The 27,156-nt window shown below is 36.6% G+C and overlaps 1 protein-coding gene across 15 annotated transcripts in view; it reads left to right on the top strand.

Moving 5' to 3' along the window:
- EML1 (EMAP like 1) overlaps nucleotides 1–24,874 on the top strand; it is a 121,211-nt gene extending 96,337 nt beyond the window's left edge. For all 15 annotated transcript variants that reach the window (XM_053945201.1, XM_053945199.1, XM_053945200.1 and 12 more), the window contains 16 exons: nucleotides 3,699–3,848; nucleotides 4,884–4,953; nucleotides 6,809–6,919; nucleotides 8,630–8,725; nucleotides 9,237–9,371; nucleotides 10,813–10,912; nucleotides 13,054–13,208; nucleotides 14,475–14,600; nucleotides 14,862–14,993; nucleotides 16,271–16,338; nucleotides 17,866–17,954; nucleotides 18,481–18,578; nucleotides 18,717–18,804; nucleotides 18,988–19,083; nucleotides 22,894–23,024; nucleotides 23,321–24,874. In XM_053945201.1, coding sequence (XP_053801176.1) covers nucleotides 3,699–3,848; nucleotides 4,884–4,953; nucleotides 6,809–6,919; nucleotides 8,630–8,725; nucleotides 9,237–9,371; nucleotides 10,813–10,912; nucleotides 13,054–13,208; nucleotides 14,475–14,600; nucleotides 14,862–14,993; nucleotides 16,271–16,338; nucleotides 17,866–17,954; nucleotides 18,481–18,578; nucleotides 18,717–18,804; nucleotides 18,988–19,083; nucleotides 22,894–23,024; nucleotides 23,321–23,446 — 1,771 coding nt within the window. In that variant the 3' untranslated portion in view covers nucleotides 23,447–24,874. The remainder of the gene's footprint in view (nucleotides 1–3,698; nucleotides 3,849–4,883; nucleotides 4,954–6,808; nucleotides 6,920–8,629; nucleotides 8,726–9,236; nucleotides 9,372–10,812; nucleotides 10,913–13,053; nucleotides 13,209–14,474; nucleotides 14,601–14,861; nucleotides 14,994–16,270; nucleotides 16,339–17,865; nucleotides 17,955–18,480; nucleotides 18,579–18,716; nucleotides 18,805–18,987; nucleotides 19,084–22,893; nucleotides 23,025–23,320) is intronic.
- The last annotated feature ends 2,282 nt before the right edge of the window (nucleotides 24,875–27,156 follow it).

Below are 27,156 nucleotides of genomic sequence, written 5' to 3'. Positions count from 1 at the left end.
GAATAAGCCCTGAATGGAGTAGTGCTGTGCAACTGATACATGCTTAGGCATAAAACTTATAAAATATAATATATAAAATAATATTTGGATTTGTATCTTAAGGGAGCTTAAACACCATAAATACTGAACAAGCAGATTTTTCCACTGTCTTCTATGAGTGGACATAATTGCAGAAATCTAACTTGAAAGAAATCAGTGTGTTATTACATACAACAGTTTTCCTATTTCACTTTTAAGTATAATGATGGAATATATTCTTTATTAAAAAAAAGACATTTCACTTTTATATAATCTTATTATATATAGTAGATTATTCAAGATAAAATATAAACACAAGAAGATCTGAGTTTATTTGTAATATCCATTACTTTAGAGAGATGACCTCTTCATAAGGTTTTCTTTTTAAAAAAAAAAATCTCTTCTGGTTGCAGTGAAAGTAGTAAATTACTTTGACTTCATAAAAGAAGACCAACTGCATATAGTCTTTTTCAAAGTTGTATAAATAGAACTGCATGTGGTTTCAGAATGTTCAGAGAGTTTCCAAAAGTCCCTTTGTATTCACAAGAGATTAATGACAGATTTAGTAACCATTCTTATTATTCCTATTGCAGCTGAGGCTGTATGTTCTATCCCATTCTGTTGGAACTGCATAGATGGTGCATGCATAAATAAGTGAAGATGAGTTAAAAAGACAAAAAACCCATAAAATTAATAAAACAGGTGAGATTACAGTGATAAACACTGCTTGCAACATTTTGCCATCTAACTGCACAGGTTCTCACCATTTATCGCAACCGAATTGAATTATGACTTTTGCAGTTGTACGGGGCTCCTCACTTGGGGGGCCTAAGGATGATAAGGAGGAAGTGTTAGAAAGCTTGCTGAAACAACAGAACACCCAACCATGAAACAAAGCTGAATGTCATTAACAGTATGTAGGTGGAACCTGACATCAATATTTCAGACTATTATAAGAAATTATAATTAGAGTAGGTCATGATTTCAGTCTCATTAGTTTCTCACTTAAGCTTATTTAAATGACTGAATATTTGCCAGATGGATTATTATTTTTAGTTTGAGTATTCATCTGTCCTTCCAGATGTGTGTATATACCCAGCAGAATCCTAAGATTGTCTAGGAATAGAAGAGGTGTGAATTAATAAAACAATCTAACTAACCCTAGATGTTTATTCTAAATGGTATTGAGGAGGAGGTAGTTTTTTTTCCAAAAATACTGTGCTAGCTTCTTCTGTTTCTAATTTATTTGCAATTAAATCAAATCATTATATCCATACTTAACATTTATAGCAATGACTAGGTATATGGAAGGTGTAGAAAGACAATTAAAAATAATTTTAAAAAAAGAGGGAGAAGGTAATGCCCACTTTACAGGCTGTAACAAGGGGAAGAGAAACTGTGAGCGGGAGCATGAGATCATTTAAGAAGAAAGACATATACAGCAGAAAACCAAGCAATATTGCAGGCATTCATTCCAGTTGAGTTGGAGAAGATGCACTGTTTGATTGGAGGGTAATGGAACTGGAATAGGAAAAAATATCTTTGTGACAGATAAATGAGTCCAGCTGTGGGAGTACAGCCAGAAATGCTCTATAATGTAAGAATGGGGATAGGGAAACAAAATATTGGAGGTGGTGTGGACAAATGGAAAGGAAAGCACAGTATGATGAGAAACAGCCGGAAGAAAATCTAATGTGTACCAATTTCTGGGCATGCCAGAACCATAAAGGGTTATTACAGTCACATTAGCAGCTGTCTGGGTAAGCTGAAAAAGGTTCACACCTTTGATATATTATCATATATATTAAGACACGAAGAAACAAAAACACTGAGTGATAAAGTTTGAGGGGAGCTGGAGCAGAGGTGGAAAATCCAAGTGAGAAATCAGCACTAGGGACATCAGGGCGGGAGCAGTGGCCTTCCCAGATCCATTTGAGAGCTACTCACTTGGCAAGCAGGAGGTTTGAAACAAAAACTGCAGGCCAAATGAAAAGAAAAGGTCAAGGTAACACTCCCTGAAGTGCCAGCTCACCAAATCCAAGTCGAAGCCACCAAATCTGAGTGTGGGAAACAGTGAGGAGGAGGAGGCATCAACCCCAGGAGTTTGCATTTGAGAAAAAAGGCTGATAGAAATTGAGTGTTTGACAACAGCAGTCATGTGAAGGGTTGAATGCAGCATTGTTCCCCACAGGAAGAATAGTAAAGAAAGGAGATTTTCCCTAAAGAATGTAATCTTTCCTATTTAATAGCTATTTTTGTGCACTGAGATTTGTTACTTATGCATATTTGTGTAATGTTCTTCACTTTTTATAGAAGTTCAATTCCTTACACTAACTTCAACTGCTGTTTCACTATAAATTTGATTATATGTTGTTGAACTAGGGAAATATTATGTTGGCTTCAATTCATAATGCTGTCTGGCCTTAGAGAGAAAAATAAATTTAAACAAATAAATCATTGTCCAGCAATCTAGAGTAGTAACACAAACCATCACAGACAGATTCAAATTGATAGTAAATTCTTTGTAATTGAAGATACTGATTGTTTCAATGTCATCACACTTTAATATCTCAAAAAACTTGGGCTGAGGTGTTTCAGTTTATGAGACTAAAAGCTCTATTTCTGAATTCACACTTTAATAATTGGGTACGCAGCACTGGTTCTATTGCATTTATAAGAAAAAATCAGCAAGCTATTTCTTCTAAAATAGGTATTTGTATAGGATAACTATTGACCTTATTACTTCAACAATGTTAACATGACTATTTTAGTTTGAGTGGCTTATCATTGACCATCCAGAATAGTGCACAAGTATCTTGTTTAGATCATGTAATTGGGGATTCATTATCTGCCCATGTATTTTTCACAGCCAGTTCCTCCATACTGACTGCATTAGAATGCACTTCTGTTTTGCCAAGATTCTGCTAATGCTGTTTCTTTCTGTTCCCAGGAAAAAAAGAAAGCCAAAATAGTTGTAGTCCCTAATGACTCTTCAGAAGAATAAAAACTACAAAATTTGGCTGATTTAACATTCAGTCTAAATGAGATTATTATTCCAGTAATTTCATTGAATTAATTTTATATTCATATTGATATGACTACCATCAGAATCTGGGCCACTGCCTTTTAAATACTACAAAAATAAATTGGAATGGATGATATAACCCTTTTATGGTTTTTATCCATCTGACTGGTCATGTCCACATTAATGAAATGAATCAACCTGTACACAGGGTAATGCAATCAATTCTTGTGTAATGCAGGGAGATGTGCTGAATGACTTACTAGTGTTTCTATCAAGTCTAATTTTCTATTTTAATTAGTCAAGCAGTGTAAATAGTAAATACACCTGGGACAAAACTAGCATTGCCTTTATCTGGTATTTAGCAAATTCTAGAGGATGCTAAAGGAATAGTACATCTGCAAATTCCCCTATTCTTTGCTATGCATTTTCTGTAGGATATGTAGGTTTTAAAGTCTGCAAAGTGCTTCAGCTCTCTACTGTAGTAAGGGAAGGAGTTCTGAAGGTTGTCAAGTAATAAAGCTGTGCTCAAACCAAGAGACAGAGATTCTAGGACAGAGACTACAGACTACAAGGATAGAGAATACCTTTTTTTTTTTCTTGTTTTTAACATTCTTCATCGGTAGATGATGTTATTGCAGCTTGACCAACACTCTAGCTATGGCTATAGGGGCCGGGACTGCCGCAGCAATCTCTATCTCCTGCCGACGGGCGAGACCGTGTACTTCATCGCGTCTGTAGTTGTGCTGTTCAATGTCGAAGAGCAGCTTCAGAGACATTACACTGGTCACAATGATGATGTGAAGTGGTAAGTCATCTAATAACAGTTCTTTTTTTCTTCATAAAACAGTATTTGAGATAGAGCCACTCATTTTCCTTACTCTTCTTTTAGGATGATTAAACATTATCTTTCTTCTTTAGAATCTCCTCCTTGCCTTTTTTAGTAGGGTTTATTATTGCCCTTCACCAGGGCTTGGTGCCCTGTACAGTTCCTTTATGTTCAACCTAACCAGCAAAATAGTTGTAATTTCACCTATGGCCTTCCTGGTAGTCCTCAGGCATGCTGACCCCATGGTAGATAGCCTGTAAACTAGACCTTGTTTGTTTGCTGCGATGCACACATGCCAGATTGGGCTTCAAAGTGTTGAAAAAAACAAAAAATGTGTTGAAGATCAGAGGATACTGGATACCAGCAAATATCAGAATCATTAAACTGAAATCTAAATACACATATGGTTTATCTTGATAATACCAGTCTATTTTGTAGCTGAAAAAGAGCACTTGGATTATCTGATGGGCCCTAATGTATGAAATTAGTTTAACATCCCTTCTTTAAATTAGGCATTATGAAACACCCATTGTCCCTCAAAGCCAAAAATAGGCCTGATAACCAAATCTCCTTGAATTGTGAGCATGTTTCATAAATTGAATTATTAGTATAATCTGGTTGTTTTACAAGGAGATTTTTAGCTTGGACCTGTTCCATCTCATTTCCTTCTTTCAAATTTTCTGTCTCTAGATATTTCAAAGCTATCAGGTTTACTGGAAAGAGGATGCCTTTCTGGTTTGTAAAGCTAAATGAATTATTACCACAGTTAATTTTGTAGGGTACTTGGCTTCTAGAATGGCATGCAAAGCAGATGCAGTGAAAAAAGAATTCAGAAGTTTTTAAAATACAAGAGCATGACAATTGTTTTGTCAGTTTTGGTTTTATATTCTTAAAAAGTTTACACGTATGCTGTGTGCTTTATATGACTAAAACAAGGCTGTTTATTACAAGCTCAAGTAATACCTTGTTGAAATAGATAGTCAATAGATTAAAGTTTGGCCTCTTCTTTTATAGTCTGGCTGTTCATCCTGATAGGATCACTATAGCAACAGGTCAAGTTGCAGGGACATCCAAGGATGGGAAAGTAAGTGGCTTCTTTACTGATGTATGATTGTTTATATTTCATAAGAATATGTTATTAAGATACATGCTGTATTCTTTTCCTACTGTAATTGGTCTTATATTTTTGGACTGAACAGAAGCAAAACTTAATTTGAGAGTTCCTATTGCATACTATCAATTATCAGTTTCCCAATTCCATTATCAAGACTAGTCAATGGTTTCTGGTTCCATGACTTAGGCTGAAGGTAAATTTGGAGCTGGTCTCTGAGAGGCATGGAGGGGTAAGGCTGCAAAGGAGACCTGAGAGGGTGGATGGATGTGGAGTTAAGGAGGACATTAAATTGTACAGTATACAACTTCATTTTTGATCACAGCCACCAAAACCAAACTACAAAGAACGGGTTTGGGTTGTTTGCTGAAAAAAAAATAAACTTTTACTCTTGCCATCATCCGGGCAAGAATATTTTTCTCTCTATTGCCACCTGTATTATTGTAAGCTTATCTGTAAGGTGAGACTTTATCTGAACAGAGTAAGATGAACATTGCTCCAAAGAGCTAACAAAAGGGAAAAAGAATGGGAACAAGCAGAAGCAGTAAAAGCCGTGAGGAAAAAGTTACTCAGCAGAGTATGCAGCTGTTGTCACAACCAAACTATTGCAAACTTTTAGGCAGATGCCAAAGAATTTTGGGATAAAATCTGGATTATCAATATGCTGACTGCTTTGTGTGTCATGATTTAACTCCAGTCAGCAATTAAGTACCACACAGCCACTCCATCCCCGCCACCCCTCAGTGGGATGTGGAGGAGGATTGGAAAAAGGACAAACCCTGTGGTTTGAAATAAGAACAGTTGTTGTTATTGTTATTATGATTAAATTTTAATTAAATAATAATAGCAACAATAAAAACAACAAAAAGAGGCAAATAAGACCCAAGAAAGAAAAGTGCACATACAGTGCAATGGATCATCACTCACTGACTGAAGGCCAGCTCATCCCCCAGCAGCAATTGGCCTCTCCTGGCCAACTCCCCAGTTTATGTACTGGGCATTATGGGCATTATGTTCTGTGGTATGGAATATCCCTTTGGCCAGTTCAGATCAGCTGTCTGGACCATGCTGCCTCCTGGCTTCACATGCTGCTTCTCGCTGTCATAGCATGGGAAACTGAAGAGTCCTTGACTTAGGGTAAGTGTGGCTCAGCAACAGCCAAAACATCTGTGTTATCTACATTATTCTTGTCCAAAACACAGCACCAGCTACTCAAAAGAAAATTAACTCTCTCCCAGTCAAAACCTGGACAGTGAAAAAAAAAAGAAATACCAGTTATGCAATATAAGTTTTATATAAAGATAACTTAGCTGAGTAACGTAAACTATTAATTTTTATTATGTGTTGGAGCTTTTCTTTACTTACCATTGTATTTATGAAATAAAACCTAAAAGTTTGAGGTCTGTACTTGAGTGGAATGTGGTATATGAAAGCCACTTATATAACTGAGGTACTGCTATGGCCTTGGGGATTTTAAATATATATTTATTTATATTAAAGGACAATTTCACTGCTTGTGAACGAGGGACTCCACCAGCTGCCCGGGGCTGCCCCCTGGTGGCCGTGGGAGGCATCGCGGGGCTCCCGGAGCCAAAGGCAGGGAGGGGAGGGATGGAGGGCGGGGGGACCCCGGAGCTTTCACAGGGAGCTGATCTGGGGCCAGGATGTACATCTGGAATTTTATTTACAAAAAGCAATCTCGTTCTGATTACAATTGTAAAGAAGAGTTTGAACTTTTTTTTTTTTCAGATGCATTCTAATTTTTTCAAATCTTGATCAGTTTTCTCCATCATTGTTTGAGCTGATGTTTTCTGTGTCTGTTTTATAGCAATTGCCACCACATGTGCGTGTCTGGGATTCTGTAACTCTGAACACACTTCATGTCATTGGAATGGGGTTTTTTGACCGGGCTGTCACTTGCATTGCTTTTTCTAAATCTGTAAGTAAAATAAATGGATAGTCATATTAAGACAGTTTGCTGGAAAGACCTTTGAAATCTTTCAAATTTAGGTGACCAAAACAAACTTCCAAGCTGTCTTTTCTCTCAGGTTTCTCTTTAGAGGAGGAAAGCTTGCAGCCCAGTTGTTTCCAACAGTTTAGGTTGCTATTAAAGTTAACAATATCTCAGCATTCTGAGATTTACCATGTACTTAAAATAAACTGCAATTAATTTCTTTGGAAGTTGCAAAAATACTTGTGTACTTGAAATTTCAGCATCCCTAGTTTTCTTGAATCATGCTATTCTGTTTCTCCCTGCATAAGAAATTTACACTCTCTGCACCTTTTAACCCTCTCACTGTGTCCAAAATGATTGATGAAAGACTTTTTAAAAACAGAGGCTCCCATAGGAGAATCAAAATCTTTTGCTAAAAAGCAGCAAAGGCATATAGATAAAGGATTGTAAAAAAGTAAAATCCTGTTGTTTGCCTCTTGGCACCATCATTTGAACTCTAATCTGTCAGAGAGATAAATGAAATATTTACATGCTGATATAGGCAGCATTTGAGTGCCATATAAAAACTTGAGTCTGTGACCTGACATGTGCAAGTTGTAAAGCCCCCTGTGTACAACAGAATCCGTAAGAAGTGTATGTGGTGCTGTCTGGTTGTCCTGACAGCATTTTTAGATAGAAGAGGACTACCTGGTATATTCCCTAGGCAAAATTTACTTCAGTGAATTCATTGAAATCCATTGATAACTATGTTTATAGAAAGTAGAAAAGAGAGGGCTGTACTGGGAGAACTTGTTAAGAGTACAAAGGTGAAAGCTAACACAGCTTGACGTCAACTTTGAAGAATAAATAAAAAGGATTAATAAGCAAATGCTCTGTAAATACCCCTCTGGAGGGAAATAGATGCATAATAACAGAGGCACACTATTGGCATTTGCCAGAAGAAAGCCAGCATTTAATATGTTTGCTGTGTGATTTCAGTCACAGCTTGGCCTGCTCTGAGCATCACTTCTCACTCAGTAGCAGCACTTTTCCCACTTTAGATGGCCCTCCCTTCAGGTTTCTTAGTCTTGCCTCTGCCCCACCTCATGGGTTGCTTCGGCAGAGTTTTTGTAGTTGTGTCTGACGTGTGTTGTGGGCCTGAAGAATGAAGAAAGAATGAAGGAATTAGGGTAATTAAGATTAGAAAGAGTGACAAATGTCGTAACTATAAAAAAGACACCTGTCAAGAATAAGTTGTTTTCTAATTCCTTACTATGTTTTCTGATTTTGGTCCATTATACCAATATGAAGAATAAAATTGTTTCCTGTATTAACAGACATCTGAGAAGAAATAATTGGTTTAAATTGCAAAGAAGGAATTTCAGTATAGTTATCAGGAAAAGCTTTCTTAATAAAATAGATAATGATGTGTAGTTTGACTTTGGAATTTCCACTACTGAATATTTGTAAAGAGACACCTACCACATTCCTGATACTTGTTTGCAGTTTGCAAGAGTTCCTCTTCTAGTACCCTTTTTAGCATGACCATATAAATTATTATATTTTATGGAGATCTAAATACAAGTATAACAGTAAAAGTGTAAATATGTGTAAATATCGCACTTACACATAAGTATTTCATTATTTTGAATGTGTATTTATATGTTTCTCTTGTTGTTTGGGTGATGCATTAATATTTCCCATGTTTTGCCCCAGAACGGAGGAAGTAGCCTGTGCTCTGTGGATGACTCCAATGACCATGTGCTTTCAGTGTGGGACTGGCAGAAAGAAGAAAAGCTGGCAGATGTCAAGGTGTTGCAATAAGATATTTTGTACTACTTGCTTGTATGTAGATCTGGTTTCTTGTAATAAAATGTCTTTCTGTATTAAACTTTTTGTGCCTTTTTAACACTTTCACTGTATAAAAGGCAAGGAACATGAAGAAAGGGAATATTTCCTCTCTGTTAAGATTATCCCAATAGTTTTGGATTTTTTAAAATTTTGCTGTTGTTGTCATTCTAGAATTGATTAGAAAATTCTAGGCAGTAATGATGGGAGCATGTGCAGGAAAAACGTCTAAACTAATCTTTTGCTTAAAAGTGCTCATTATGTGACATGATTTTTAAGGATACATTTTGATACTAACTTATAAAGACATAACATTTTTGACTACAAAGTGTTCCAGTCAATGTTAGTAAATGAATAGCTCAGAATTATTCTTATAGCAGAAATATCAGTTTACCTAACTAGAGAACCGTGTAATATTGTTTTCTTTCCATTGTATTTTAGATTTTGATACAATGTTTTTCTTTTTCCTTCCAAGTGCTCTAATGAGGCTGTATTTGCTGCAGATTTTCACCCTACTGATACAAATATAATAGTTACTTGTGGAAAATCACACCTTTATTTTTGGACACTAGAAGGAAATTCCCTTATTAAAAAGCAAGGATTATTTGAGGTAAAATAAAATATTTCTCTAATTTTATGTTTATAGTAATGATACAGTCATACAGAAATAAGGTTTGAGTAAATCAAAAGAAGTGATCATTATTAAGCTTGAAATGTTGCAGAGGTTCAGGTGGCATTCATGGTATAGCACAGAGAACTTTTCCATGGGTAAAACCTCTTCACTGAAATTTTGAAATGCAATTACCCATTGTTCCTTGTATTCTTTTTCCTATCATCTTTTTGCTACATACCCCCACCCTCACAGCCACAAACTATGCAAATAAAAAATTACCTTAAAACTCTCTATGATTAACTCAAGTTTAAAAAAATTAAAAAAAAAATAAAAAAGAGAGTGATGGACGATATTTTTATTTTGTGAGAGGAAAGACCCCATAAAATTACATCTGTATTAATTTTCTTCCCTTTTCCTCTGTTCTACTCAGACATATGCACATATGTCATTCAAATACAGATTGAGCTGGCCACTGTTTGGTAAATATAATGTTCATTCCAAGGTTTTGATTTGGTTTTGTTCTTGAATATAGACTAAGCTGTACAGCACTTGCACGCACAACTGAGGGATGTTTGCAGTGACTGCAGATAACTGCAGTGAGTTAACTGCTTGTGGAGTCGTGGCTCCCAAGGATAGTCAGAACAAATATTTACAATGTCAGTTAATATACTTTGTGTGAAATCAGCAGGAGATGGTGAGAGAACGCAGTTAAATTTTGTTACATTTTATTTTTCATGCATTTTAAATTGTTTTTTCTCCCTCTTCTAGCTCTGTTGATCTTGATGATGGTTAGAGCTGGAAAAGGGTGGTGGTCCTAGCATAGAACAGCTCTTAGTTTGGAGAAGAAAGAGATCATACACATGGGTTGTCAACAAAAAATATATAATGTCCTTAGAAGCTACCAGTGATGTTTTTGTTCCCTTACATTTAATTGTTTTGTTGCTGTCAATGTCTTAAATGCAGGAGTTTCATTACTGAAACTTGGGCTTCTTTCAAGAGATGATTCCTTAATTCTTACACTATAGCCAAACCCTCTAGTAATTTTTTTTTCTCCTAGAAACTTTGGAGTTAAGAATTATAATAATAAAGCTTGTGTGAAACTTTGGCCACTTCTAAATACTGCAAGTCTTTGGCTTTCTGCAGTAGCTGGTTTATCTCAGAGCAGTCCTGGTCATATGTTACATGTTGGCAAGACTTCTCACTCACTCTTTCCCCAGCTTGCAATTAAAGAGTGCAGGATTGGGCCACAAGCCTCAGCTGATGCCTCTTCTGCCCTTGCACAGATTATTCTGTTTAGGCTGTAGGAACATGTTTAACTCTTGTAGATTTTTAAGTGATAATAGAGCTGTATAAGACTAAACTAAATTAACCAAATGCATAAAGTTAAAATCCATGGGTTGTGTGTTGCTGTGAGTGTATATTTTTCATAACCATGCAGAAACAAGAGAAGCCAAAGTTTGTCCTGTGTGTGACCTTTTCTGAAAATGGTGATACTATTACAGGAGACTCAAGTGGAAACATTTTGGTTTGGGGGAAAGGTAAGATAAAATTTCACTATTAACCTCAATATTAGACTGTGAGTGTAGACTTGAGTGTAGAGCTTCATTTCAAGAAGAATAAATTTTATATTGAGCTCTTTCCCAAGACCAATCCAGCAGATTGTGCCTGGATACTTTTCTACAGGAAGTTAAGAATTATCTGTATCTAACTGCCAGAGCACAAAATTCTATTGAATGTGTTCACTATAGTCAAATACTGAATCACAGAGCCATGCCAGCATGTGGGGCTTTTACTGATGTAAGAGATGCCAAGAAAAGTTCTTTCTTTAATCACTGTACAGAAAAAAAATTGCTAATGTAATTGATGATCTCCAGTCTCATATCCTGTCCCTCTCTACTGTTTGCAGAAATTATGTCTATTGACACACACTTTTAAAAAGTCTTTTAAAAACTTTTAAAAGTTTTTAAAAAGACAAAAAATAGCAGTATTTGTTATCCTAGGAAGTCAAGCTAAAATGTTTTCAGATCTAATTGAATTCCTCAGCTTTATTCCAGAAGAACAGATGGATAGGAAGAACTTCTTAAAAAGCATTTTCTAGAAAGAAGAGACCTTTTTCTAGGCAGCAGAAGGCAATGCTTGCCAGAGGGCAAACAGCAGGAATATCCTAAATGTGTACTTAGTGCCTGAGATGCCTTGCATAGGAATAAGGAGAATCCCTTAAAGGATTCTTATTAGTAAAGGAAGAAGGTATATGGATGACAGCTTTTTCCTATTTACTCAGTGCTTTCTCCCAAGATGCTACTCAAAGGGATAAGACCCTGAAAACAATACAATGAATTAGTTAAACAGTTGAGCCTTACTGAGTTATTTTTGTAGATTTCTTTTTCAACCAAGGACTGTCAACTAATAATCTCCTTGGCCAGTACACTGCTGGGGACAGGGGTGGGTATGATAACTTGTAACTTGGCTTCTCATTTATTTCCTTTCCTTTTTCCTATGGTAATTTATACCAAGGCACTTCAACACTTTTCCTTCTAAACTGACTTTAGAAATTGCACTGTCCCATGTTCCTGTTCTTTATTGTTATTTTCGACTGCCAGCAGCAGATAAGGGAGAAAGGGACAGTGCACTTCTCAGGGGCCAGTTTGCTACCATGCTGGTAGACCAATTTCTGCCTTGACTGCAAGCAGCCCCTTCTGCCCTTCTCCCAGAAATAAAAGGGAATTCTCTGTGTGCTCAAGATCTCAACTTCTGCCAGCTCTTTAGGGCTGGACAAAAATATTTTTCTTGTTTTTCTGTCTCAGTACAGTGTACTTGCTCTGCCTTCACTACTTTTGACTCAGACCTCTATGTGCAAGAGAGGGCTGCTTCCACTAGGTCAGAGTACCCTTAGCAAAAACTTCTCTTAATAGAAATCAGTTGTGACTGACACATTATATCCATAGACATGGATGAAGGAAAAGGCAATTGGTTTTTCCTAACTTCCATCAGCCCCTCACTTGTGCTAAACATCAAGTTAGCCAAGCTTTGATGCAAGGTGCACATTTCAGTAATAGAATCACCAGTAATCATTTATTTGTACTTCATAATAGTAATGATTCACCAAATTAGAGATACTTAATCTAATGTAGTTGGTTTTGACAGTGTTGAGTCTAAGAAGTTACTTGAACAAGCCAAGTTCATAAGTAAAGAAGTACAGGCTCCTTTGGAGAATGACCAGCACATTCTGCCAGATATACATGAACCTCTAGGTTAGTCAGATTTTGGTACAAGTTCAGGATCTGGAGGCTGTAGAATATCTTATATCTGGAGGATAAAAGTGACTGGGTTATGGTTTTTTTGCTGATAAGTTGTGTAGTGCTATTGCAGGTCAAATGTGATGTCAAATGATTTCACTTAAACACCCTTGAAAGGTTTAAATTGACCTATTTAATTTTGTTCTTGACCTAGACTGAGTATGTATATTTTCATTTTTGAGGTGGGGAGAATGTATCATAAGATGTACTAATTCAGCCTCTTCTGTGGGTCTGTGTGTTTTGGTCCAGCACCCCGTCCCCACTGTTACCATTGTTTAAATGCAATCCTTGAGAGATAGTAGAGGAATGGAGAAAAAAAATGTGGGGAAAGGAGTTCTTAAGCTGAGTATTTCAGTAATAATGCCTTTTTTTCTTCTATTCAGGTACCAACAGAATAAGCCACGCAGTTCAAGGAGCACACGAGGGTGGAATATTTGCGCTGTGTATGCTGCGAGATGGCACATTGGTATCAGGAGGTGGTAAAGACCGAAAGCTAATATCTTGGAACGGAAACTACCAAAAAATTCACAAAACTGAGGTGATATTGCCTATCTTGAAATTACTTTGCTACTTAAAATAAAATTCTACTGTCCTCTGAGAAGCTTTTTTGATCTTTTTTTTTTTTTTTTTTTCTTATGGATCTGTATTCTATGGGAAAGCAAATCAGGGGTAAAATACAGTATTTTCATATGCTGAGTTGGAAGGGACCCATCAGGATCATCAAGTCCAACTCCTGGCCCTGCACAGGACTCCTAAGTTTTCAGTCCTCAGGTCATTCCCGTGACTGCCCATTCATTAACATAGTATTTCCTTTCTAAGGTCTGTGGTAACTGGAAAAAGATCTTGTGGATCTTTCCATATTATTTCTTCCTTTCTTTGCATTTAATAATGTGAGGTAATGTTTAACTTCAGAGTATTAAAGTATTGAAATGGTTTTATACATTCCTCTTTCCCAAAATGATGTCAGGATTTTTTTAGGGTTTTAATACTTAAAGTTTTTCATTTATTTCTTGGTTGATGTTGTTGTTTTTAAAATGTAATTTAAACAAAATCTGAAAATTACTCCAGCTGCTATGTAGGAACCAAGAAGATTAAAGCAGAATTTGTTTGGACAGAACTACTTTGACTGTTTACATACTGAATGTAAGAGAAGAATCAGCAGAAAAGTCTGAGGAAGGGCTTCAACTCTACTATATAATATTAAATAATAAATAAATAATAATACTATATAATAATAATTATACTATTTAATGTTGAAAATATATACACAGCTGGCATGTCTCTTTTTGTAATTCAGTTTTTAACACAGTACAAGGGACATGCTTGTTGTGCTGTTTCTAACTGTGGTGTCCTTCTTTTTCTCTTCTTTGTTCATATTCTGGTATTCCTTGTTATTTTACATCTTCTCTTGAACTTTATTTTAGAGATTTGCACTGGCTCTTTCATAACCTAGGCTGCAATTAAAGAAATATTCATCCCAAGAAAATGCTGAGTAGAAATGCTTAGTCTGATATCACAGCTGCAATTAAATATTGAATTAACACAGCATGAAGGAATCTTTTGTGTTTCTTGAAATACTTGGTTTATCTGAGCAGTCTGTAGATAAGAATGTCTTGTCTTGCAGTGTTGTAGAAGTTATTGAGCTGATGCAAGTTGTTATAAAGTTTTGCAAGACAGGCACATGTATTAATTTATTTCATTTCTTTGCTGTGCAATATTTATTAAAACACATTTACTACTTTAAAAATGGCAATACCTGACAAATTGTCTGACTTATCTATCCTTTTGTCTGTTACAACCACAGATTCCAGAGCAGTTTGGTCCAATAAGAACAGTAGCAGAGGGAAAAGGGGACGTTGTATTAATAGGAACCACCAGAAACTTCGTCCTACAGGGCACGCTGTCAGGAGATTTTTTCCCAATTACCCAGGTAAGCTGGGTTTCCTTACAAGAGCACTTCTAGGTGTGTAAGAGCAGTAAATATCCTGTTTAAAGTTAATTTTTATAAATATGCATCTGATTTCTTATTACAGTACTTTCAGCAATAAGAATAATTATAAATATGTATCTATCTAGAGCAAACATATTTTTGGAACATTTTAATATATAGTTTGGCCATTTTAATACTGTTTAAACATGTTTAGTTCTGATGGCCTGACCTTCTTGTCTAAAAACATCTCTGGTTATGCAGGGCCACACCGATGAGCTTTGGGGACTTGCAGTCCATTCCTCTAAGCCTCAGTTCTTCACATGTGGACATGACAAACACATTACGCTCTGGGATGCAACCACTCACCATCCTATCTGGAACAAGGTTATAGAGGTATAAAATTTATTAAATACAGCTCTCCTGTTACAGAAATTCTCTAGTCATTTTGGTTTTTCTTAAGATTATTGTTTAAAAATACCTTAAAATATTGAGGGGAAAAAATCCTTTCATGTTAACCTATTTTTGTCATAGAGATCAATGTAAAAGCTTTTTAATGTAGCTGTTCTGAGTACAAGTTAGATTTAATGCCCTGTTTGAACCTCTGGTTTATTCAATGAAATATCTTTGCATTTGCTGTGAAATTTTACTTTAAAAACATTAGGAAATTTTCCTTTCTGGAATGCTGTAGTGTTTTAGAAGCTGTGCATAGAAATCCAGGATCTAAACAATTCTCTGAAATTTTCCTTAGAGTTAGTAATTCTTTTAAATTAGTCACTTGCTTATAATTAATGAGAATATCCTTTCCACCTAGCCTCTAGGGATAGTAATTTCCAATTACTAAAAATATCAGCAAGTTTACTGAAAGAGCTATGATGTGATATTGTTTTAAAATACAGAAAATTAAGGACACAAGCATTTCTATGAGATGGATCACTGGGCTAGGTTTTTTGCTTACATTTTTAAATTATGTTTTAATGAGGGGGGGGGAAAGCTAGATTGGTGTTTTCTGCTATAACCTGAAAAGTTCTGGAGCTCATTCTTTGTAGCTGGACAAGTATTAGAAAGAAAATGCTTACCTTGTTTTTAGGCATATGTTTAAATTGCAAGAAAAACACTAGTGTTTTAAAATTGCACATCCAAATAAGAAACCCTTAATCTCCCACTGAGCTGCAGCTTAGCAGGTGCTGGAAAAAGATGTTGGTGTATGTAGGAGTTAGGCTTTACCCGTCCTGCAAAGTGCCACATACCTTTGTTGAATAAGGGACTTGCTTGTCCTTCAGAATGTAGGTAAACTGCAGCTTTGAAGCTTAATTCTAAGGTCAGCTCTAGTTTAAGAAGTTATTTTTATCTCTTATTTCTTTGTGATTTGTTGAGAAGCTGCCATTGCCAATGTTATTGTTATGAAATCACTTGCCAAATTATTTTTAGGGAGTAAAGAAAAGACAGGAGTGGCCTTGTATAGAGGGAAAAGAAGTTAATTAGATAATATTTCAATTAGTGAAAAATGCTTTTTTATGCTTTAAGTTTATATTGTAAGAGAAAAAATCTACCCCTGAAAATCAACAAGATAGTTTTAGTATGTTCCAGAGGCAAATAATTGAATTGTATATTTGTTATAACTTGATAACATGGACTGGTAAAAAAGCATGCTTCTTTCTGAAACATTTCAGGATCCAGCACAGTCTTCAGGTTTTCATCCTTCAGCATCTGTTGTTGCAGTAGGGACTCTAACTGGAAGGTAAGAGGTGCAGAGCTACACCTTGGGCACCAAAACCCACTGATTTTTCCATCTCACATCCAAGCTCATGTTCTGGCTTTGCAGATGTATGCAATGGCACATCTTCATTCCCTATTGATTTCTATTGAATGTCACAGTGAAATTTATTTGTATTGCCTTAGTGCCTAGAAACTCTAGGCTTGGGCCAGCACCCTGTGTTTGCTCACTGTTGCATGAACAAAGAGATGGTTTCTTCCCTGGGAGAGAGACAGTGTAGGATCAGGGAGGAGGACATTTAGAGAGGGCAGGAACTCTAGGTTAGCTGTGAGACCAGGCATGTCACCCTACCAGTGACCTAAATGTTAAATCTTTGTGTCCGCTGGGACAAAGGAGAGGCTAAAGGAGGAGTCTGATGTAGTGGAGGGAGATTTCCTCCAAGGCCTTTAGGACTGCATGGAGGAAATCACATTAAAAAATTCTTTGAGTTGGAAAATGTAGCAAGTGGTTCATGATCCCTAATGCAGTGACAACCAGAGGCTTTAAAAAATTTGGCAAATGTTCCACTGTGCTAGATATAGTGTAAAAATGCACATTAAGAGACTTGTTCTGCTTGCAGAGCATGAGGGATAAACAAGGCAGAGGAAACTGAGGTGCAGGAGAGTATTTTAGGCAGCAGATTGAGCCCTTGGTGACATCAGGACAGCTGCTGGGTTTATCTGTGGTTGTCTCTCATAGGAGGGACTGCTTTTGCCTAACTTCTCCCTCTCCTTTAATGTCACTTGAGGGCAGGCTTGGCTGTTAGTACTGAAAAGAGTTCCAGTTCACTGAGAACATACAGGAAGCTTGTAGGTTATGAGGCAAGCCTATTTCAGTTTTTATATCAGCCCTAAATAAAGGACTTACTTTTGTTACTGAATGTACTTTATTTACTAAATAAAGTAAAACAGAAGGAGAAACTTTGAGAGTAATCTTCTCTTTGTCTTTAGCAATCTGATGCAAGTATTGAAATGCAAATTTTATCTTTGTCTTTTCTACACGTTTCCACAAACTAATTTTTTGTTCATTAAAATTAATCAATTAAATTAAAGTACTGAAAAAATAATTAATTGATTCACTTTAAAATAAATTAATTCATCTCTTTCTCCTATCAGAAGAGAATGGTCCTGATGTTTGCTTGTGTTTTCCCTTGCTCTAGGACTTAACGCAGGCATCAATTAAACATCAGCATAGCATAGAGAAAGGTGTTTAAAGGAGAAGGGACATCACAAACAATGCTTACTTTATTCTTATGCATGACATACTAAAACACACTGAAATCTGAAGACTGATATTGGGGTCAATGCCCAAGCATTTTTGCAGTTAAAAAAGATGTGAAAGAAACTATCCTTGTGTTAAAGTAAAAATAGACCAAATTGAGTAGCAGTTGCTGTTTTTCTCTTCTTGGTATAAAACTTATGCTATTTTGACAGAAGAAAAGTTGGTCAAGATTACAGTAGATTTAAATTCCTTATGGAATGATTTATTGGCCTCTTTCTGTGTTTACAACAGGTGGTTTGTGTTTGACACAGAAACAAAAGACTTGGTCACTGTACACACAGATGGAAACGAACAGCTGTCTGTAATGCGTTACTCACCAGGTTTGAGAGCATTTACTTACTGGGGAAAAAAAAGGCATTGAATTTTTTTATTAAATTAGGGGTTGGCTTGTTTTAAACTAAGTCCCTTCTTGCCACACTGAAATTGAAAATAAGTGTGCCATGAAACATTGGCAGGACTTTATGGGTGGTGTCTTAAGCTCTGGTTTTGTTTTCCCTCCCTCCCCAACATGTTCAATATGGTTTCCCTGTGAAGAAGGGGAAAAAAAAAGACTAAACTCTGCTGGTTGTTGCAATCAGGTTAGCCCTAAATGGACTGTAGCTGCTTCCAAAAATATCATGTGTTTTTAACAGTTATATTTGCTATATCAAATTGCTGTTTTGTAGTCTTGATAGATACATCAATATGCAACTGGAAAATAAAAAATAAGATTTCATTTATTCATTTTTCAGTATCAAGGCCTTTAAGAACAGTTCCTCTTGTCTGTGACTTTTCAAACAAACTTGTCAAAGTTAGCCTAAGTTCTTTCTTACAGGAATAATTGCAATTTCACTTTTGTGTTTATAGATGGAAACTTCTTGGCAATAGGTTCCCATGACAACTGTATTTATATATATGGTGTAAGTGAAAATGGAAGAAAGTACACTAGAATTGGCAAATGTTCAGTAAGTAACCTTTTTTCTCCTGGTTCAGTATCAACACCCAAAGTGTATTTTGTATTAATACTGTATTACACTGTATTAATACTGTCACATTGTGACACACAGTTAGTGCAGTTAATACAATAATTTTTCTTTTTGTAGGGTCATTCCAGCTTCATTACTCATCTGGATTGGTCTGTTAATTCACAATATCTCGTGTCTAATTCAGGAGACTATGAAATCTTATACTGTGAGTAAGAATTATATTTAGTCCTTTTGTGTGAAGTTCGGGCAGTCTAACACAGATTTAAAATTTAAATGAGACCATATAACTGCCAAGATCAACCATATGTTTTAATTCATCTGGTGTAACCAGAAATCTATACAATTTGAGAATTAAATATGTTGTTATGTGGGGTTTTTTCTTTTGTAGGGATTCCCTCTGCTTGTAAACAAGTTGTGAGTGTTGAAACAACTAGAGATATAGAATGGGCCACTTATACCTGTACTTTAGGATTCCATGTTTTCGGTAAGTATATTTCCTCTTACAAGCTCTTACCATTCTTCCTATTAACAAACACTTGGAATGCCAACTTTTGCTTATGAAACATGACTATTCATAATTCAGGGAAAAATACAGAACTTCTGTTATGCCATTTTTATTACAATCTGTCTTCTTATTTCAATCCAGAAAGACTCTGATTTAATATTCTTGCTAGCTTCAAGTATCAATATCATATTACAACATAAGTGAGAGATAAGGAAAAAATCACACACTGCCCTTTCTGTCATAGTAGAGCATCTTCTCATAATTTTTAATTTAAGTACCAGTTCTGTGAAATTGCCATGTATTTAGGCAGTTACTGGGTCAAATCCCCTTACCAGAACTGGTTTCATTTGCTCTGGTTACTGTGCAAACACAAAATTGATGATAGTCTCCTTCATTAAAAACTTATCATGTATTGTGATGCAGTCTGTAGCAATTAAATGGAGTGAAAGAAATTCAAAAAGTAAAACGTGACAAAATCCAACAGTTTGTTTCCATGGGACTTCTCTTTTGCCAGTTTTGAAGGATCCGCTTTCCCCAGTGTAGTCTGAAGCTTTATATTCATTCTACAATGTGTGCAGGACTGGACAGATGGTTACAAACACTGAGTATAAGAAGCTCCAAATTCTTGAGTCCTCAAGAGGAAATAGGAAGCCATGGTAGGAGTTTAAACTGGTTAGTGTCAACTTGAGACCATTAGTTCTTATTTTCAACACCTCACAGAGAGCAGGCAAAGTATTGAAAAACTAGAGAATGAATGCAATATCTGCAGGATCATATATATACCTTCAGAGCCCATATAGAGAGGCTAAAGTGCAAAGTGAGTGGCTAGAATAATAAATTGAAGAAGCACATAGATTATGAGTTGGAAACCACTCCATTTTTATTCAAAGTCAATCAGTGCTTTAGGGCCTCAGAGCAGCCAGTTAAAACTTTATCTTCATATACTTGCTGGGATGGCCTCACTGGACACAGAAGCAGCAATCACAGCATCCAGGATGTGGGGCTTCTAGTATATTGATTTTTCAGTAGCTATGGCTGACTGAAGCTAGGGATATTTTCTCTCTCTGGTAGAACCACATAAAAATCCCAAACTATGCATAACACCCGCAGCTCAGCGTAACCAATGCAGGGGGAAAAAGGAACTCTGGTCCGTTGAACACCTGTCTTTGAGCATGGGAACAGATTAGTCAGCCTAGAAGTGTTTAGAGATGATTCAACTGAAAGTCAATACCATGTAAAGAAGTGTGCTTGAGGGAAGAGAGGATGTTTTAGTGATACAAACACATAAATGTGAAGGAGCAAAGACTTTAAAACACTTACTTATCTATAAGCTCTTTCAAAAGCCATGTGCTGCTGGATGCATAAGTAAGGTATCAGTTCATAGCACATGCCCAGTTTTGAAAAAAATAGTGTTTGAAATGAAAGACAGGAATAGAAGAAATCTAAGATAATGTACAAAGCCTGACAACATTGCAAGCAAAGCAGAACTCAGTCTGGTTTGGTTCAAAACTGACTAGAACACTGTAAATGGAATATTATGTTTGAATATATTTATTAATAGCATGCATGATAAATCAGCATGTAAAGTTTGTAGGTGGTGTAAAGCTGCAGGATTAGCAAGTTGTCTTGAGAAACAGAGCAGTGGTATGAAAAAAGGAAGGAATTCAATAGAGTCAAAGAGGAGACTACTAGAATGGTTAGAACCTAGTTGTACAAATGCAGAACAGATGAGAGCAGATCTGCACAGAAAGATCAGATTACTTTTGCATACGAACTGAACATGAGTCAACAGCATTATGCTTTTGTAGGAAAGGCAGATACATTAGTGAAATGTGTAATGAAAAGGATGCCATGCAAAATGTGAAGCAATCATCCCTTTATCAGTATGGGCTTCAGTCACAGCTGGAATGGCTGCTTCTGGTTTTTCACATTGGACCAACAGATAATGTGCTGACTAGCAAGAATAATTAATTATCCATCTAAATATTGTTCTGGGAGAAGAAATGTAATGAATGACTTTTAGAAAACAGGAGGAAAAAATAGCATGCCATCAGTCTTCAAATGCAAGAAAGGAAATGGTCTCTTTTCCAGGTCTGCAGAGGATGGGAAAAAATAAGGACTACTTTTTCAGCACAGGGGATTCAATTTGCATATTCATAAAAACTGAGTGAGGCACTGGGATAAATTTTGAAAGAACCAAGAGATTCAAAGAAAAATCCTGCTACTATCCTTTCCCCATTTCAAAATGGCAGTTAACCATTTCCTTCAAGGGTTATTTCCAGCTTGTCATAGTGACCTCTTGGGAAGACTCCTGCCTCTTTCCAGCTAGCATTTGATATTCATATAGCCTCCTTCTTGTCAAAGCAGATATTTAAAAAAGCTTTTCTGTGCCTCTTTGTTCTGCATATTCATAATTCCACGAGTAGCAATTATCGTGTTTGTTTGCAGCTTCCACTTCTTTGGTCCTTTTTTGCTATCCCTCATCTAGCAATGTCATTCCACACACATCAGCAAAGTTAAGAGCAGTCTACAAATCAGACTTTGCATTTTATTTACAGCAATTTGTAATTCCTTATGAAGACATGAAATTACCTCCTCATAGTGAATTGTGTGCAGTGATACAAAGGCTGTATTTGGGAAGAAGCCCAGTGACTGAAGGATAGCTGTTCCCACGGTGCATGGCAAATGCCTGCTGTGGGGTTAGAAGTATCCCGAAGAAGGAGGAACTGGAGTGTGCCTTGGGAGTTCTTAGGGGAGCAGCAACTCTCTCACTCTGACCTGCAGCAGCACTAGAGGGGGAGTGTGCATTCAAGTGGGCAGGGCTGCAGGGGCACACTGCAGAGGATGGGCAACACAGGGACAGGCACTGAAAATCACAGAGCCAAGACATGGCAGGAGTTTTGCCAAGTCATGATGGCAGAACACACAGTATAACTAAAGATGACAGTGGTCTTGAAAGCTTGGTGCCCTTTATGTTGAGTAGGGATTAGATAAAATCTAAATTAGAAAATCATAACCAAAGAAAGCCTGCAGTACTGCATACAAAATCCTGACATTTCAATAACTGGGTGGATTTTAGTAAAATTGCAATTTATTACAGGCAAGTATTCAGAGGCTTTGAAGATGTGGTGCACAGATTTGGTCTCTGCACTGTTGACCTTACAGTTTGATTTTAGGACGCTACTTTGTGCAAGAACAGCAAAGAGTACAGTATGTGGTGAAGGAAGAGAAGTACTTACAGTAGAACAAAAGCATTTGAAAACCTTATAGTAGGTTCAGTTCCTTTTCAAGGGATCTATTAATTAATAAATAATAATTTAAACTATAGAATGTCTTTTTTCATAGACTTTAGACTTTAGTAATATGAAAAAATTACCTTTGGATCATACTCTAGTCTAAAAAACATGCCCATGTAATATGAAAAAAGTGTGTTAATTCATACATAAGGAGAAGGGAAAATAAAAGCAGTAACTGTTACTTTTCCACATAACCATATGAAAATCCTTTCAGGCTCAGACACATGAGTGTAATTCAGCAGAATGCTTCTTCTCAGAGTAAAAAGCACTTTGCTGACTAGAAGGAATAAAGGGTTTCTAAATGTGCTTGATTATCTGTTAGGATCTGGAGTTCAGCTGGTATGGAAGTACACATTCTGACTCAGATGCAGTTATTTTTATAGGTTTTTCTTTTCCTTAAACAAGTCATCCTTTATTAATACTTTAACAGAAACTTAGACCATGACTTCTATTTCCTTTATAAAAGCCTTTAATTAGTCTCTCTGTGTTTCAGGTGTATGGCCTGAAGGTTCAGATGGCACAGATATCAACGCTGTCTGTCGATCCCATGGGAGAAAACTGCTATCAACAGGAGATGACTTTGGCAAAGTACATCTCTTCTCATATCCATGCTCACAGTTTAGGGTAAGGTATTTCCCAAAAATTTACTCTTGCAGTTTGCACAAATGTATTAAATGTTGTTTTCCTATGAACAAAAAAGAAAAAAATCCCAAAACAAATCAGAACAGAAAGAATGGGAGTATGTATACATCTAAGGGATTTATTTAAAGTTGATTGAGATAACAATTAAATTTAAAAGTTAATTTAATATTAAAATACTTCAAGAGGACAACATGGTGCCTTGGTTCCATTGTTGCATGAATGTTCTAATGAGATGCTTTTCTGACAGCTGCTATTCTCACTAATATGGTGTTTTCTAGGCTCCAAGCCATGTGTACGGTGGACACAGTAGTCATGTAACTAATGTAGATTTTCTCTGTGAAGACACCCACCTCATCTCCACAGGAGGAAAGGACACAAGTATTATGCAGTGGCGAGTCATTTAAAGGAAACATCAGCATGAACATACACAGTTGAGTCGACCATGCACAGAACTTATGTATAAACTGTATATTTAAAACTTAACAGTATGTTTGCAGTTTAGCCTGGTCACTGTGATTTTTGTTTAAAAAATTCTTACAAACCTCAGGAAAATTAAGCCCTGTGCTGGTTACCTTACTCAATCTAGTATTTTTTTTTTTTCATTGTGTCACACCTTAAGATTGTTCGTTCTCTGTTGTACAATATACAATGCAGTACAAGTTTAATATAAGAAATGTGGCTTGACAGTTTGCAATACAGTGGTATCAGCAGAATGTGACTATCTTAAATGTTTTCTATAAACACTGCTAAACTGGTCACAAAAATGCCTTTCAAAGACTGTATATATGTGCTTATTCGTTTCACTATCTACACTTTGTACTATATATCTACTTATATAGAAAAATCTATGACAACGTCAAGGTACTGAACTGTTTCTGCTGGAGGCTGATGAACAGATACAAAAAGTATAAACTGCCACGTAAGCTGCAAAAATTAATGTTCTAGACCTGAAAATGTGAATGCTGGTAAATTTGCATTCTCTTGGTAACAGCATACTGTGGGTGTCACCCATGAGCAGTTGTGTTCCTTTTCCAATGAATCAGCAGGCTTTGTCCCAGTTTGACCTGAATTTCTCAGCAGGGCTTACAGATGTCTGTGTGGTTCAGGTAGTCCATATGAGTTTAAATTAAAAATCTTTTTACTTGTATATGAAAAGTTTCTTTTTGAAAACAAACCAATAAAGCTTGGCCACATCCCCATTATTGGCTCATATCTTTAACTAATATGTATATTAATCAGCATGATGCTATATTGTACATGTATAAGATTTTAGCAGTTCATAACAAATGGTAAGGCCATCTAGCTTTACTTTTTTATGCTTATGGATACTGTATATTTGTATTTTAAGACCAAGTAGACCAAGTCTAAAGATATCTTTTTAAGTGTACCATAAACCTGGAGGGGGTAAAGGAAGACTTGGAAGCCTACATGAAATATTAATGTGTAACTTCTGGCCCCTGTGTTTTGTGCATGGATGGGTATTTATAGTATGAAATAAGATTGTGTTTTGCAATGAAGTAACAGTGGAGGTGGTATAAAATGGTTAAGAAGGCCTTATCAATGTTGATTGTGACACAGATTGAAATGTATTGTTTACTATGAGGAATGTATCTGAAGAATTTTAAAAGAAGAGTTCTAAGTGGACTCAAAAAAGGTAATATTAAAATTTTGCTTGTAATGGACAGTAAATGTTAATTCTCTGAACTCTAAAGCACTGGTTGTTTAGAGTGATTTAAATGAAATTGAATCAATAAATTTTGAAACTTTTTTATTACATCTCCAACCTCCTACACTGAAAGTGCAGGACACCAATAAACATGTATTAAAGTGAATTCTCAATGCATTCTTCTTATTTAGTAAGGTGTCTTTGTTTAAGCATGATAAAGAGACAGGCTTTTAGTTAACAACACACATTTGTTATTTCTCCATTAGAGATGCATTTGAAAATATTTGGCAGTAAAATCTAGATTTTGGGGTACATAATTTTATGTGTTCCCATGACCCTGGGGACATAATGACAATACATACCTAGAGAGTGAAACTCCAGCTTTGCAGCAGGGAAGGATACCCCACATGCTCTCACCTACAAACTGCCTTGGTCCTGCCTCCCAGTACACATCTCCTGTTTCTGGGAACTCAGCTGGTGGAATGTTGTTCCACTGCTCAGATTTATGCTCGAGGCAAGAGCTCCTGACAGTTTCTGTATTAGGAACTTGTCCTCAGGCAAGACCTTTGAAGGCCATGGTTTCAGGGTCACTTTAACCTGATGTTACCTGGCACTGTCACTGAAGGCAGAGGTCTTGATCCCAGCTGGGTACTCTGATCCCATGCAGCAGCACAAGAGTTATTGTAGCCATAAGCAGAACCCAGCTGAGAGACAACAACTAATGCAGACAAAAAACCTGTTTCCTCAGTTTCTGATCTAGCTGTGCAATGTGAAAAATAAATGGCCAAAGGAGCACTGGTACAACTTTTTTTAATAGTGATGTTAATCTCCCTCTTCTTCAAGTGTGTGAAGCTAAGGTACAATACCCTTACCCTTTCTAAGGTTAATCCAGTCATAAGAGCCCATAACACACAACTGACAGGTTTTCATTCATTGTGTCTGGATGCTTGGTTATCCACAATACCTTCTGTTGATTTTTACATATTTTTTTTAATTTCCTTTTGCAAATGGGGTGCTTTCAGGTTTTCTGCTTTTGGAACTGTAGGTGACTTGTCATTACTTGCAGCAGAGAAAACAGGAGTTGCAAATTGGCTTGGCTCGTTCCCTTTTTTCCTTCTCACATGGTGCTACTCTTGGGATATAGTAAAGCATTTGTGATCCCTTTCTTCATTTTAAATTGTTATCCTTTAGAAGAAATAGATGAGGAATACTGTAAGTTCATCCCTAGGGTTACTGATCAAAGGGCTTTTCAACAATCCCATCCCATCTGTGCCTCTGCTGCCCCTCTGTTTCTAACTTTTGCTGTTAAATGTGTCTTTGTTCCTCTATAAAAACCTGATAAACGTATTAGCTGAATTGGCAAATGGTGGGCAGTGTCTTAAGCCAAATATCCGTTTGATGACTGTTATTCTCCTTTCTTTATCCAGGAAACTCTACACAATTTTGCCATTGTTATAGTTAATCTTCAGCTCTCCTCTCTTCCATCCTTGTTCCTTTGTTCTTGCATTTATTTGTTTTCTCAGGAGTGTCTTCTTTTTCACTTTACAAGAAAGAGAGAACAAAATAAAATAAAGAGTTTTGCCCGAACTTTGTGTATTTTATTCTCTCAAAAACACCTGAATTCTTTACCTGACACTCTGCAGCAGCTCTCTTTTCCTGCCCTACCATGGAACATAAGGTTGGTCTAAAGCCCATGGCTGAAAACACTCTTGGGCTTCTGCTTCTGGCTGTTCCCTCCCCCCATCCTGGCTGCAGCAGGTGCAGTGTTGCTTGAAGAAGAGACTCATCTCTTCGTATCTTTTGTGTATTGGTACTGTCTGCCAAGCATTCAGATACTCCCCTTCAACTTCCTTTGGTTTCAATTCCCATTTCTTGCTTTTCTTCCCTTCATTTCCAGCATCACTGTTCAGCTTCCAGGACTGCATCCATGAGTGGCACATGTTGCTGCCCTTACCTGCTCATAAAGCCAGTGGCCCTGACTACCTCTCTGATAGTTGTGGGGCTGTTTTCCTGGTTTCCTATTGTATCTCTGTTCACACTTCTTCTGTGACTTGCGCTTCAGGATATCAGTGAGTGCTTCTGCTTTTAGCCCTTCCGCCCTGCCCTGCCACCTCTCAGGGTGGGGACATAGAGGGGACCATCACTGTCCCGTTGTTTCTCAATTGTCTCTGTCTGTGGGCAGCTTCTAATTTGTATCATGTAATTAGATTTTGAAATATTTTTAGGGTAGGGATTTTTTTTCTCTGTTCTGTGGCATTTAGCAAAGGGATTTTGGGATCCTGTACTCACTCCAACAGTATGACTGTCATATTTGTCCAAAATGATGAGCATGTATTCAGGTAATGCTTCTCTGTTAGGGTATTCAAAGTGATTAACTACTAAAGTTGATACTATATTCTCTTAAGTCTTAAATTATTCAGAAAACAATAAAAATGTTTTCAAAATACT

This window comes from Vidua chalybeata, chromosome 6 (genome assembly GCF_026979565.1).
Source record: "Vidua chalybeata isolate OUT-0048 chromosome 6, bVidCha1 merged haplotype, whole genome shotgun sequence".
In the NCBI taxonomy this organism is placed as follows: Eukaryota; Metazoa; Chordata; class Aves; order Passeriformes; family Viduidae; genus Vidua; species Vidua chalybeata.
This window is presented reverse-complemented; position numbering and strand designations above follow the sequence as displayed.